General features: G+C 51.9%; 1 protein-coding gene across 1 annotated transcript in view; it reads right to left on the bottom strand.

Moving 5' to 3' along the window:
* PACC1 (proton activated chloride channel 1) overlaps nt 1-11271 on the bottom strand; it is a 32286-nt gene that overhangs the window by 17948 nt on the left and 3067 nt on the right. The window contains exon 2 of the mRNA XM_004387535.2: nt 8511-8607. Coding sequence (XP_004387592.1) covers nt 8511-8607 — 97 coding nt within the window. The remainder of the gene's footprint in view (nt 1-8510; nt 8608-11271) is intronic.

Here is an 11271-nt window from a genome sequence, read left to right as displayed (position 1 = left end):
TCCTGAGCCCCCGTTACTCTCACCGTGCTCCTGAGCCCCCGTTACTCTCACCGTGCTCCTGAGCCCCCGTTACCCTCACTGTTGCACCATCCTGAGCCCCCGTTACTCTCACCGTGCTCCTCTGCCCACCTCTGCTGCTGAGGTAGACCCACCCCTCTTGGAGGGAAAGGCCTGTCTCACCCAAAGCACAGCTGAGTCCAGGGCTGAGTGCCCTGAGAGGAGCTGGCACGCAAGCCCAGAAAGGTATCTGAGCGGCTTCTGGCTCCAACAGCAGCAGAGCAGCGTGGCCACGCCATTCCTCCCAGGAAACAATTTTAAACTTGGACAACATATTTAAATTCTCTGACGGCGCTGGAGAGTAACCAGAAGCGGACAGGACCTGGAGAGTCCACCACGAAAGAGAGGAGCTGGTGAGGAGGGTCAGCCTGTCGCTCTGGCCTCCAGCCACTCCCCAGTCCCTCTCCGGCTGGTTCAGGTACAGCAACCAGAAAGTCGGAAAAAAATGCTGGAAGGAAAGGAGTCACAGAGAGGGTGAACCCCAAAATCTGCAGGTAAGATATAGTCAAATCCTTAGCTGGAGACCCCAGGGTATCCACAAAAAAGCAGCAGCTGGAAACTGAAAGAACTAAATAGATATTTCAGCTGCTGCTAACGTGGGCGAGAGCCAAATCAGCTGCCTCTTCAGAGGGGCATAACGGAATCCAGAATCTCTGTGATGTGTCATTTACAATGTCAAGTTTAATCAAAAAGCATAGAAATAAGAAAATATGACTTACATTCAAGAAGCAGCAGCAGTCTGAAACCACCTAAGCCAAGATGAAGCAGATGCTGCAATTAGCAGAAAGGAACTTTAAAGTACTTTAAGGAAAATACACGGATAAGGAACGAACAGAAGGCAATCTCAGCAAGAAATGGTGACTAAAAACGAGTAAATTGAAATTCTAGAGCTGAAAAGAAAAATAAACGAAATGCAAAAATTCACTCGATAGATAGGCTTAACAGCAGAAGACAGCAGAAAAAACAATCAGTGAACTTACAGACCAATGAAGAGAAATCATTTAATCTGAAGAAAAGACTGGAAAAAAGATAGAGCCTAGATACCTGTGGGGCAACATCAAGGAACCTACCATGCAGCTGGAGTCCCAGAAGAAAGAAAACGGATCACAAAACACAGGTACGCATCGCTCAACGTCCACTATACACTGTGTGAAGCAGGGCGTTATGCGATTTGGATGTTGTTGGCACATTATACACAGGCAGTCACCCGACAATCCGAAGCTAAATCCCCGTAGTAGACTCTATCATGTTTAAATCTTATGGGAGCCCACCAGACAAAGCCCGCGAGCGGTATCCACTAGACAGATACAGGCCAGCTTTGCCAAGGGTGCGGCTGGACCGGGTGGGGTCTGCACCGGCAGCAGGATCAGGACTTTGCGCACATCTGGGGTGCATGGGCGGAGAGCAGAGAGGTGGCTGCAGGGAGCAAGTGTGGGGGTGCACCAAGCCCTGGCTGCTGCAGCCTCCTCATCATATGCAGCCCCCACCACCGCCTGGAGCCCGTGAGTGCCCCAGGCCCGGGGCTTCCCCGCCAGTGCCCGCGGCAGGAGCCGAGCAGCCGTAGCAGGCGCTGCCCTGAGCTGGGAGTGAAAGGCTGCGCAGATGCTGGGCGGGTGAGTGAAACCAGGGGGAAGAGGACGTGCTGTGGGGACTGGGGTACACCTGGAGCCCCCCTGCTCATTCACTCCAGGGGCTTGGGGTCTTTAAAACCATTAGGGGGAAATGATAAAACTACAGAGTTGCTTTCCCTTTAAAAACAAACCCTATGCGACCACAGATAGACCGACAGACGGATGTATATGCAGGGGCACCATCAAGGGCTCCTTGTTCAGAGGATGGAGCTGGTTGTCTGCTATAACCCTGCCAAACTCCCCTTGCAGAAGGTGCTGGGCTAACATGCATTCTCACCTCCAAGAAGGAAGGAATGCTATTTATCTTTTTTTTTTCTTTCCTTTTTAATGATGTGGTCTTTTTTTGATATATAATTTACATTCCATAAAGATTCACCCTTTTAAAGTGAACATACTCAATGGTTTTTAGTGTATCCACAAAGTTATGTAACCATCACCACTGCCTAATTCCTAAACATTTTCATCACCCCAAAAAGCAACACTGTACCCATGAGCAGCCACTCCTCTTCGCCACTCTCCCCAGGCCCTGGCAACTACCAATCTATTTTCTGTCTCTGTGGATTTGATGGAATCATACATGTAACCTTTCGTGTCTGGCTTCCTTCCCTTGGCATGTTCTCAAAGTTCACCCATGTTGTAGCACGTATCAGAACATCTAATCGCCTAATAATATTCCATCGTATGAACAGTCCATATTTATTAATCTGTTTATGGACACATGGCTTGTTTCTACCTTTCGGCTACAATGAGTAATGCTGCTGCAGACATTTGTGTACAAGTTTTTGGTGTGTACGTGGACATACGTTTCTATTTCTCTTGCATATACACCTCCGAGTGCATCTGCTGGGTTAAGTCTGTGTTTAACTTCCTGAGGAATGGCCAGGCTGTTCTCCAAGGCAGCTGCACCATTTCACATTCCCACCAGCAATGTATGAGGGTTCCATTTTGTCCACACTCTCACTTCCAATGCTTGTTACTGTATGTCCTTTTGATTTCAGCCATCCTAGCGGGTGTGAAAGGCGCCCCAGTGGCACAGTGGTTAAGGCTCTCGGCTGCTAACTGGAACATCGGCGGTTTGAACCCACCAGGCGCTCCGTGGGGGAAAGACGCAGCAGTCAGCTGCCCTGAAAATTCACATACAGCCTTGGAAACCCTATGGGGCAGTTCTATTCTATCCTATAGGATTGCTATGAGTCAGAATAGACTCAACGGCTATGGGTTTTGGTTTGGAATGGGTGTGAAGTGGTATCTCACTGTGGTTTTAATTTCTTTTTCCCTGATGACTAATGATGTTGAACATCTTTTCACATGCCTGTGGGGTCGCTATGAGTCGGAACTGACTCGACCGCAATGGGCTGACTGGCCATCTGTGTATCTTCTTTGGAGAAATGTCTACTCAGACCCTCTGCCTATCATTAAACTGGGTTGGTCTTTTTATTGTTGCTCTATAAGCGTTCTCTATATATTCTGAATACCATATTCTAAATATACGACGCTTATCAGATACATAATTTACAAATAACCTGCTTCCGTTTTGTGAGCTGTCTTTTCACCGTGCTGTGTTCTCTGACCCACATTTTTAATTCTGATGAAGTCCGTTCACCTCTTTCTTTGGTTGCTTGTCTTCGTCTATTCCGTTAATACACAGTTGTTTCCATGGAGACCTAAGCGCAACAACTAATCTGTCAAGTGTTTCCCTCAGTCTATTTGATTACATCCCCAACGTAATAAACTGCTTATTCAATTAGCATGTCTGCTCTCATTTCTCCCTTTAACAATTATAAACAGTTGTGAGTCTCCTGACAGAGAGGAAATGAACAGATTCAGGCATTTACCCTACGAGGGTGTGGAATTGCTTAGCCTGAACGTCTGGGTGTTTCACGGGAGCCTACACTGCTGAGAGCTCAGCACGCTCAGCGCCCTGTCACCTTCTCCCCTCTGGTGACTCCCAGCTCCAGGCCCTCCATTCACAACTCCGCCAGCTCCCCTCCTCTTCTGGCCCCAGACATGGACAAATGTCGGTCTTCGGGGCCCTCCCTCCCCTGTTCATTCTACACTCCGTCTCTGCTTCTTCAGGGCTCCCCGTCCTCACCCTACAGGCCCTCTTCCCCGTTCCATCTCCAGCCCCCACCTGTGTCCTGTCAGTCCTGCATCTCTCACTCCTCAGTGCCCTCCCCACCCAGATGCCCCACATCAGCGGAAGCCGGGGACGTCTGCAACAACCAAGCATCTTCTCTTCCCAGCCACGTGCCCCTCCAGACTCTACTTCTGGAAAGTATCGTTTTCCAGTCACCTGGCTTCAAACCTCAGCATCTTCTAATACCCCCTCCGACTCTCCCACATCAAAGCAGCCTTTGCCGTAGCAGTGACCTTTCTTCACTGTTAACCCAGCCCCACACCCCTGCCACAATGACCTTCCTAAATCCCCTTTACTCCTCCTATTCCCCTGCTCCAGTCCCTTTAAATACTCCCTGCTTCCCTAGATGAAGTCCAAAGCCTAGCACTCAAACCCAGCCCCCAGTCTGACCCAGTCTATCTTCCCAACCCCACCTCCCTCCACTTCCCTCACCAGCCCTCTGCTCCAACCACATTATGCTACTGTTTCCTGCAGGTCCTATTTTATTCCACCTCTACAGTTACTCCGCCCCTTCTCTTTCCTGGCCAGCCCCTTCTCTTTCACCTGAATGCTCCTGCCTTCAGATTAATCCCACTTCCACCACAAACCAGCCCTCCTTCATTCATTCCTGAGGCACGTGTCTCACCTAACACTGGGCCAGGCACTCTCCTAGGCACTGGGGTTATTAATGAATTGGGGGGCGGGGGGCGGGACAAAGTCCTTGTGCCTCACAGAGCTCAGAAGCAGGGCAGAATGGTACTCAGGAAGTGTGGACTCTCACTGTGCTAAGTGCAACAGAGAGAAAGCAGTGAGTACTAGGAAGGCATGTCACAGGGAGAAAATGGCCTGATGGAGTCAGGGGAGGCCCTGCACGTGGCTACGCGGCCTCTTTGGCTAACGTGCCTTCTCTGTGTGCGGGTTCGGTCCTCGAAATGGCGACACCTTACACCTCAGCACTCACCGTAACAGGTGAAGTGGTCCGTGAGCGACTTTGGTGGAGGGAGGGGAGGAGGAGGAGGAGCAGGAAGCAGGAAGTCACAATGTCTTGGAAGACAGCCCTGACTCGAGGTTGGGCTCTGCCACTCCTCAGCCCTGAGAGCCTTCCGCAAGCTCCCTGTGGCTCAGGTTCTCACTGGAGGCTCGGAGCAGCCATCTTCCTCACAGAGCTGTGAAGGCTTGTGTGATGAAGTGCACACGTGAAGTCCTACACGGGCCTTCCACGTGAAAGCACGCATAAGTGGGTCACTGTCGCCATTACTGTTGTTGCCGCTGTCAGCAGAGGGCTCCGGGGCAGGAAACGAACTCCGAGTTCCGTAACATCAGACCAACCACCAAATTTGGGCCAAGTCTCGGCTGAGACCAGCCAAATGGACTTCTAAGAACTGGACCTTCTAAGGTCTAGAAACGACATGAGCCCAGCAGGGTTACCCAAAAGCAGGGGAGGGTCTTGCCAATCAATGGCTCTTCCCAAAAGTTCCTCCGCCCAGGGCCTGGCTTCCTGCTCTGACCTCAGGCCGTGAGACACCGGGAATCTCAAAGGGGCAGCCTGGACGGGTTATGAAAGGAAACACAAAAAACTGCCTCATCTTCCAAGTCTGATCTCTCTTCTTCTTGCTGCCTCCCCCTATACTCTATTCTCCTCTGAGTGGGGCAAGAGGGCTGTGCCAGGCTTCCACGCTGTTCTCCCTGGAGCCTGAGGGCTTCCTGGGCGGTGCCAGGGTCCGAGCGGGGGGCAACCATGCCACCGCCTTTCCCATACGGGGCTTTAGCTAAAGTACACTTGGAATGTTTCTGAAAACCACTGGTGAGGCAGAGGATGTGGGCTTGGGACCAGATCAAGCCCTGTTTAGCCCCTGTCTGTTCACCAACTGTGTGACCTCCCCACCTTTCCTCACCCTCCGAGCCTCAGGTCCTCATCTGTAAAAAGGAGGATAACCACCTCACAGGGTTGCTTGTTTTTTAAAAAATATTATTTTACTGAGCTTCTGGTGAAAGTTTACAAGTCAGGTTTGCATTTGACAATTTCCACACAAATGGTTCAGTGACATTCGTTCCGTTTGTCACAAGGTGTCAACGTTTTCTTGACTCGTGTTCTGTTTGTTCTCTTCCCAGTGCCCGGTTTCCCTGCCCTTATCTTCCCATCCTTGCTTCTGACCTTCTGGTCTCATTCGGACGTTTTTAAATAGGGCACCATCTTAACAGGTAACACCCTGTATTGTGTGTGCCACTCTGCTGTTTTGCTAAAAGGTGATCTCACGGGACAGACTCGGCTCTAGGTTTAAAGAGTGCCTCAGGGCAAAAGTCTAAGGGAGTCCTCTGTTCTCTACTGTTCCAGTTTGTCTGGCTTTTTTTTTTAAGTAAGAATTTGGGTCTTGGAGGGTCATTTTGAGAATTAAGTAGGGCGTGGGGACGACAGGCCTGGTGCAGGGGCAGCAGTCAGCAAACTTGAACTTTCCCAGCCTCTTTCCTTCTACAGTTTTCTCTGACTAAGGATGAGGCAGAATCACAGAATTTCCCATCCCGTTCCCCTCCCCGACAAGCACAGGCGTGGAGAGGAGCAAAACCCCACCTCCCCCACCCACCCAAGAAGCTGTCGTCAGGCTGGGGCAAGTATTTACTGCACGGTAAGCAAACAGACCGGTGTCTGCTCTCACGCAGTGGACACTCTAGCAGAAAAGACAGACGTTAACCAAACTCACAGGAACAAACGCACGGGCCACCGGTGACGGCCACGAACAAACGCACGGGCCACCAGTGACGGCCACGAAGAAACGCACAGGCCACCGGCGACGGCCGCGAAGAAACGCACGGGCCACCGGCGACAGAGCAGTGGAGGGTGGGCAGTGACCCACCCTGGAGGGAGGTCAGAGGCTTTGCAGAGAAATGCGTGAGCTGAGATCTGACGAGTGATGGGGGAAGAGAATTCCAGGCAGAGGAGTAAAACACCAAAGAGGCCCTGGGGTGGCAGGGACTGAGACTCCAAACAAGAGGCCAGCACTGCTGACAGGTGGAGGAAAGGGGAGAAGAGAAGGAAGCGATAAACAGTGACTCCCAGGCTCAGATGGCGCTGCGGTTCCCAGAAACAGTGAGCGCTGGAAGAGGCCTGCTCGTTTCCTAGCGCCGCCGTGACAAAAACACAAGCGGGCGGCCTTAAAGAACAGAAGTTTACTGTCTCAGTTCTGGAGGCCACAAGTCCAGCTGAGGGCACTGTCTCCAAGGGAGGGTCCTTCCTTGTCTGCAGCCCCAGGTGTTCCTTGCTTGTAAATGGTTCCTCCCAGGATCTCTTCCCTCCTGTGTGTGCCTGTGTGTGCCCACTCTCTGTAACAGCACTCCCAGGGGTCAGGTTTAGGGCTGTGAGCTGCAGACAGTCATCTGGCCTTCTCTTCTGGGTTCCTGAGAGCCGGACCACCTGGGGCCGACACGAAGCCTCAGGAGGTGTGATGTAACTGACCGTGGCCCTAAAGGCTTTGGAAGACGGGGACTCAGTAGAGCTTCTAGGCTGCAGAGAGAGAACATTTTGCTCTGACCTAGCTCCTGAGTGGCTAGGGATGAGAGAAAGAAGGGGCCAGCCGGTTTGAAGTGGAGGGAATCACGTGCCCCCTGACCTCACCCCAGGTGGCTGGGGAGAGAGTGTTGCTTGGAGCGGCTGACAAGGATGGAGAGTAGGAGGATGAGGACTAGACCCATTTCTAGGTAGGAACTGGATTCATGCTGATCCCTACCACAGAGTCAGCAGTGAAGGTGGGATCCGCCCACCCCGCCCCGTGCTGTGCTCAGTTAGCACAGGACCCACCCTATTCTCATATGACCTCGTTAACATAAAAAAACCCTATTTCCAAAAAGATCATATTTACAGGTACAGGGGTACTAGGACTTCAACGTGACTTTCTGGAGGACACAATCCAACCCATAACAAGGACCGGTCTGGGAGCAGGAGATGATGAGCTCAACTCTGGACGTGCGGCGCTCAGGGTACCTTCCTGACATCCAAGCAGAGCTGTCACCTAGGCAGCTACGGGCACACAGGATACAGAGGTCTGGGGTTTAGAACAGAGATGAGCAAGCAGTGACTCATGGGGGCCTGGGGAGACCACCCAGGAAGACGGGAGAGAGTGAGAAAGGGGCCTAGGACAAAGATTTAACACCCAAGAGCTGGAATGTGACCGCAAACGAGTCTAGAAAGGGTGACCCTAAGAGCAGACATTAAGGGAGCAGAGTGTATCCAGGAGGAAGAAGTTGTCACCCTGTCAGATGTTACTGAGAGGCCCCGTGAGAGGCCAAGTGACAGACAGGACAGACAGGACCCTGTTCACCCAGCCGGGCAACGGGGCCTAGCAGACATCCTCCCAGAGGGCTCCAGGAGGTGACCCAAGTCATTAGAGGACCAACTGCCAGCAGCTTCTTAGGGAAGGAGGGAGGGAGAAGCAGAGGCCTGAAGCCCTTACCGTGGTATCTGATGGCCTGGCCTCAGGGGCTAAGCCCAAATGGGGGAATGGAAAAGAGGCAGGTACCAGGCTGGAAGCATCCTCTGTCCCAAGGCTAGTTAGATATGTATGGCTTTAAAACTAGGGCAATCCCTGAGATCCGACACCAGGAGCCACGACAGGGGCACCTCTTCTCCAGGCACCCAGCTGGCGAGACGCCTGAACTCGGCCTCCGGCTGCAGCACTGGCATAGCACTGCACTCCAGCACTGAACCCACCTACCTGGTAAGACACCCGGGCCTTGGATTGTGACCGTCTCCTCTTCCTGCTCGTCTGCCTGCTCAGAGTTCTCAACCACCTGGTCCAACTCCTCGCTCAGCTGGAGAGAGAAACAAAGAGGTACATCAGCCTTGCTTTTCTAGAAAAGAATACATAAGCAGAAGCTGCTTAACTGTCCCAAGATGTAGAGTCTGTTATACCAGTCCTACAGTGAGAACACAGAAGCTCATAAAAGTCAAGTAGCTTCCAATAGGGGCTGGCGTCTATCAGGGCCCGTGAGAGATGGAGCCGGGAGTCAAATCCAAGCTGGTCAAGCTCCACAGCCCACGGGCTTAACCACTTCCCAGAGAAGGAACACAACTTAGGGCCCCAGAGAGAGCAGAGGGCGCCATGACGTCAGCGTCCCAGCTCTCCGAGATGCTGGCCGAAGTCCACCGATTCTGGCTGCACAAGGCAGAACCCAGTGGAGAGGGCAGTCCATCCCAGGGACTGATGCTCATTAGCAGCCTGGCAGCAGGCAAATTCAACCCCACTTCATCAGTTTTCTGTCAAATGGAGAAATCACGCCACTGAGGTGGGCAGGAGAGGTCAAGTCCAGAGTTCAGAGGAGGAGCTATCACTGAACTGAGAAAGGGCTAGCTTCCCAAGTGTGTTCTTGGAGTCTCAACACATTTTCATAAAAAATTCACCTCCAAGGTTTGGGGTCAAGGTTTCACAGGACATCCCAGTTAACGGCCTAATGATGTGTTTAGTGCTTCTGTTCCACCTCCTAGTTGCACACATAGTGCCTGGGCCATAAAAGCTTGCCAGCAACCGTCCAGGGCACAACTACTGGTCTCTACCCACCTGCAGCAACAGAGGAAGAAGCAAGAATCAGGAATAAGAAGAGGAAATGGAATGTGTGGCTAACTGCCTCCACAACTGCCTTCCTTTGCCATGAGACCAGAAGAACTGGATGGTGCCTGGCTACCATTACTGAACATTTTAATCAAAGATTCTACAGAAGAATCCTGATCAAAAGCGGGGAAATACAAAATCAAAAAAAAAACAAACCCACGGCCATCGAGTCCATTCCGACTCTTAGTGACCCTATAGGACAGAGTAGGACTGCCCCATAGAGTTTCCAAGGAGTTACCTTTTGGTTAGTAGCAAAGCTCTTAACCTACACCACCAGCGTTTCCGATCCTGATCAAAAGGAGGAAAATGCAGACCATACTGTCAAATTCTCATGGAACCCAGACTTTATGGAGCCACAGAGGCTGGATGAACCCCTGAAACTACTGCCCTGAGATAATCTTTAAACTGTAAACCAGAAATATCCCCTGAAGTCTTCTTAAAGCGATCAAGTTGACAACAGCAACTCAAAAGATTAGACAGGAACCCTAGGGGGCAGTGAGTTTATGTTACTAGGGGAGGAACAACTCTGAAAACGAGGGTGAGAATGGCTGCACAACTTCAAAAATGTAATTAATGTCACTGATTGTACACGTAGGAACTGCTGAATTGGTGTATGTTCTGTTGTTGTGTATATTCTCAACAACAAAATAAATACTTTTTTAAAAATTCACCTCCAAGAGATCCGGGTTAAAATAAAGCTCTTACACATCTATTATTTTTCATCTCCCTCTCCCTCTCCAGGCTTCCCATTCCTGTCCCACAGAATCAGGCAAAATCTCCAGTTTAAAATCCTCCAAGCACAAAATAAAGAAAAACAAGTGGGAGGGTGGTGGGAGGCAGAAACAGCAGCAGGAGATACCGGCGTCCAGTGGGAACACAGATAAAGGGCCCAGAGCTGACCAAAGGGAAAGGGGACCAGAGGCTGCCCCCACCGCTACTGCGTCAGGACGGCAGTGCTGAGACGACCCGAGGTTCTCGGACCCAAGACTCCCCCAGGTCCGGCCTGACCTGGTGACAACACCCTCCTCTCCCAGTTCCCTTCCTGGACATCCACAACCACAGTGAGCCCACCTCCTTGCTTCCCCTGGCCAGCTGAAGACAACTTTTCCGCATGCCTCACCACCCACAGCAGAGACACCCAGCTCAAGAGCAACCTCCACGCTCAGAATGACCCGGGCGAAAACACTACAGGCCGCTCTCTGGGCTGCCCTTTCTCTGACGGCAAGGAGAGGTGACCCTTCCTACTGTGGGGGTGCCCTTACACAGCAACCGCCTCTACCCCTGGCCTTGTCCTTACAAGTGGGGTGACCACCGACATTGGTGAGCTGACTGCAAGCTCCACGTGGATGGTGAGAGATACTGGTGAGGAGACTGCAGGCTCCACATGTTAGGCCAGGACCCCAGAGGTTCCCTGAAACAGGAGCTGCCACCCCTGAGGGACCACGACCCGCCAGGCACTGAGCTGAGCACTTCCTCACAGCTCATCCAACCCTCTCACGACGACCCTGTGAGGCAGCGACTGTCATCTTTGCTTCTCACATGAAGAGACAGAGGCTTAGAGAACTGACCTGACGAGACACAAACAGCACAGCCCTAGTATTTACCCACAATGCTGACTCCTAGACACCTGGAAACGTCAGCAGTGGGGGACAGACATGTCTCACCCCCCAGGATCCCCCCACAATGCTGACTCCTAAACACCTGGAAACGTCAGCAGTGGGGGACAGACACGCCTCACTCCCCAAGATCCCCCCACAATGCTGACTCCTAGACACCTGGAAACGTCAGCAGTGAGGGACAGACACGTCTCACTCCCCAGGATCCCCCCACAATGCTGATTCCTAGACACCTGGAAACGTCAGCAGTG

Source organism: Trichechus manatus, unplaced genomic scaffold, assembly GCF_000243295.1.
Source record: "Trichechus manatus latirostris isolate Lorelei unplaced genomic scaffold, TriManLat1.0 scaffold00187, whole genome shotgun sequence".
NCBI classification, from domain to species: domain Eukaryota; kingdom Metazoa; phylum Chordata; class Mammalia; order Sirenia; family Trichechidae; genus Trichechus; species Trichechus manatus.
This window is presented reverse-complemented; position numbering and strand designations above follow the sequence as displayed.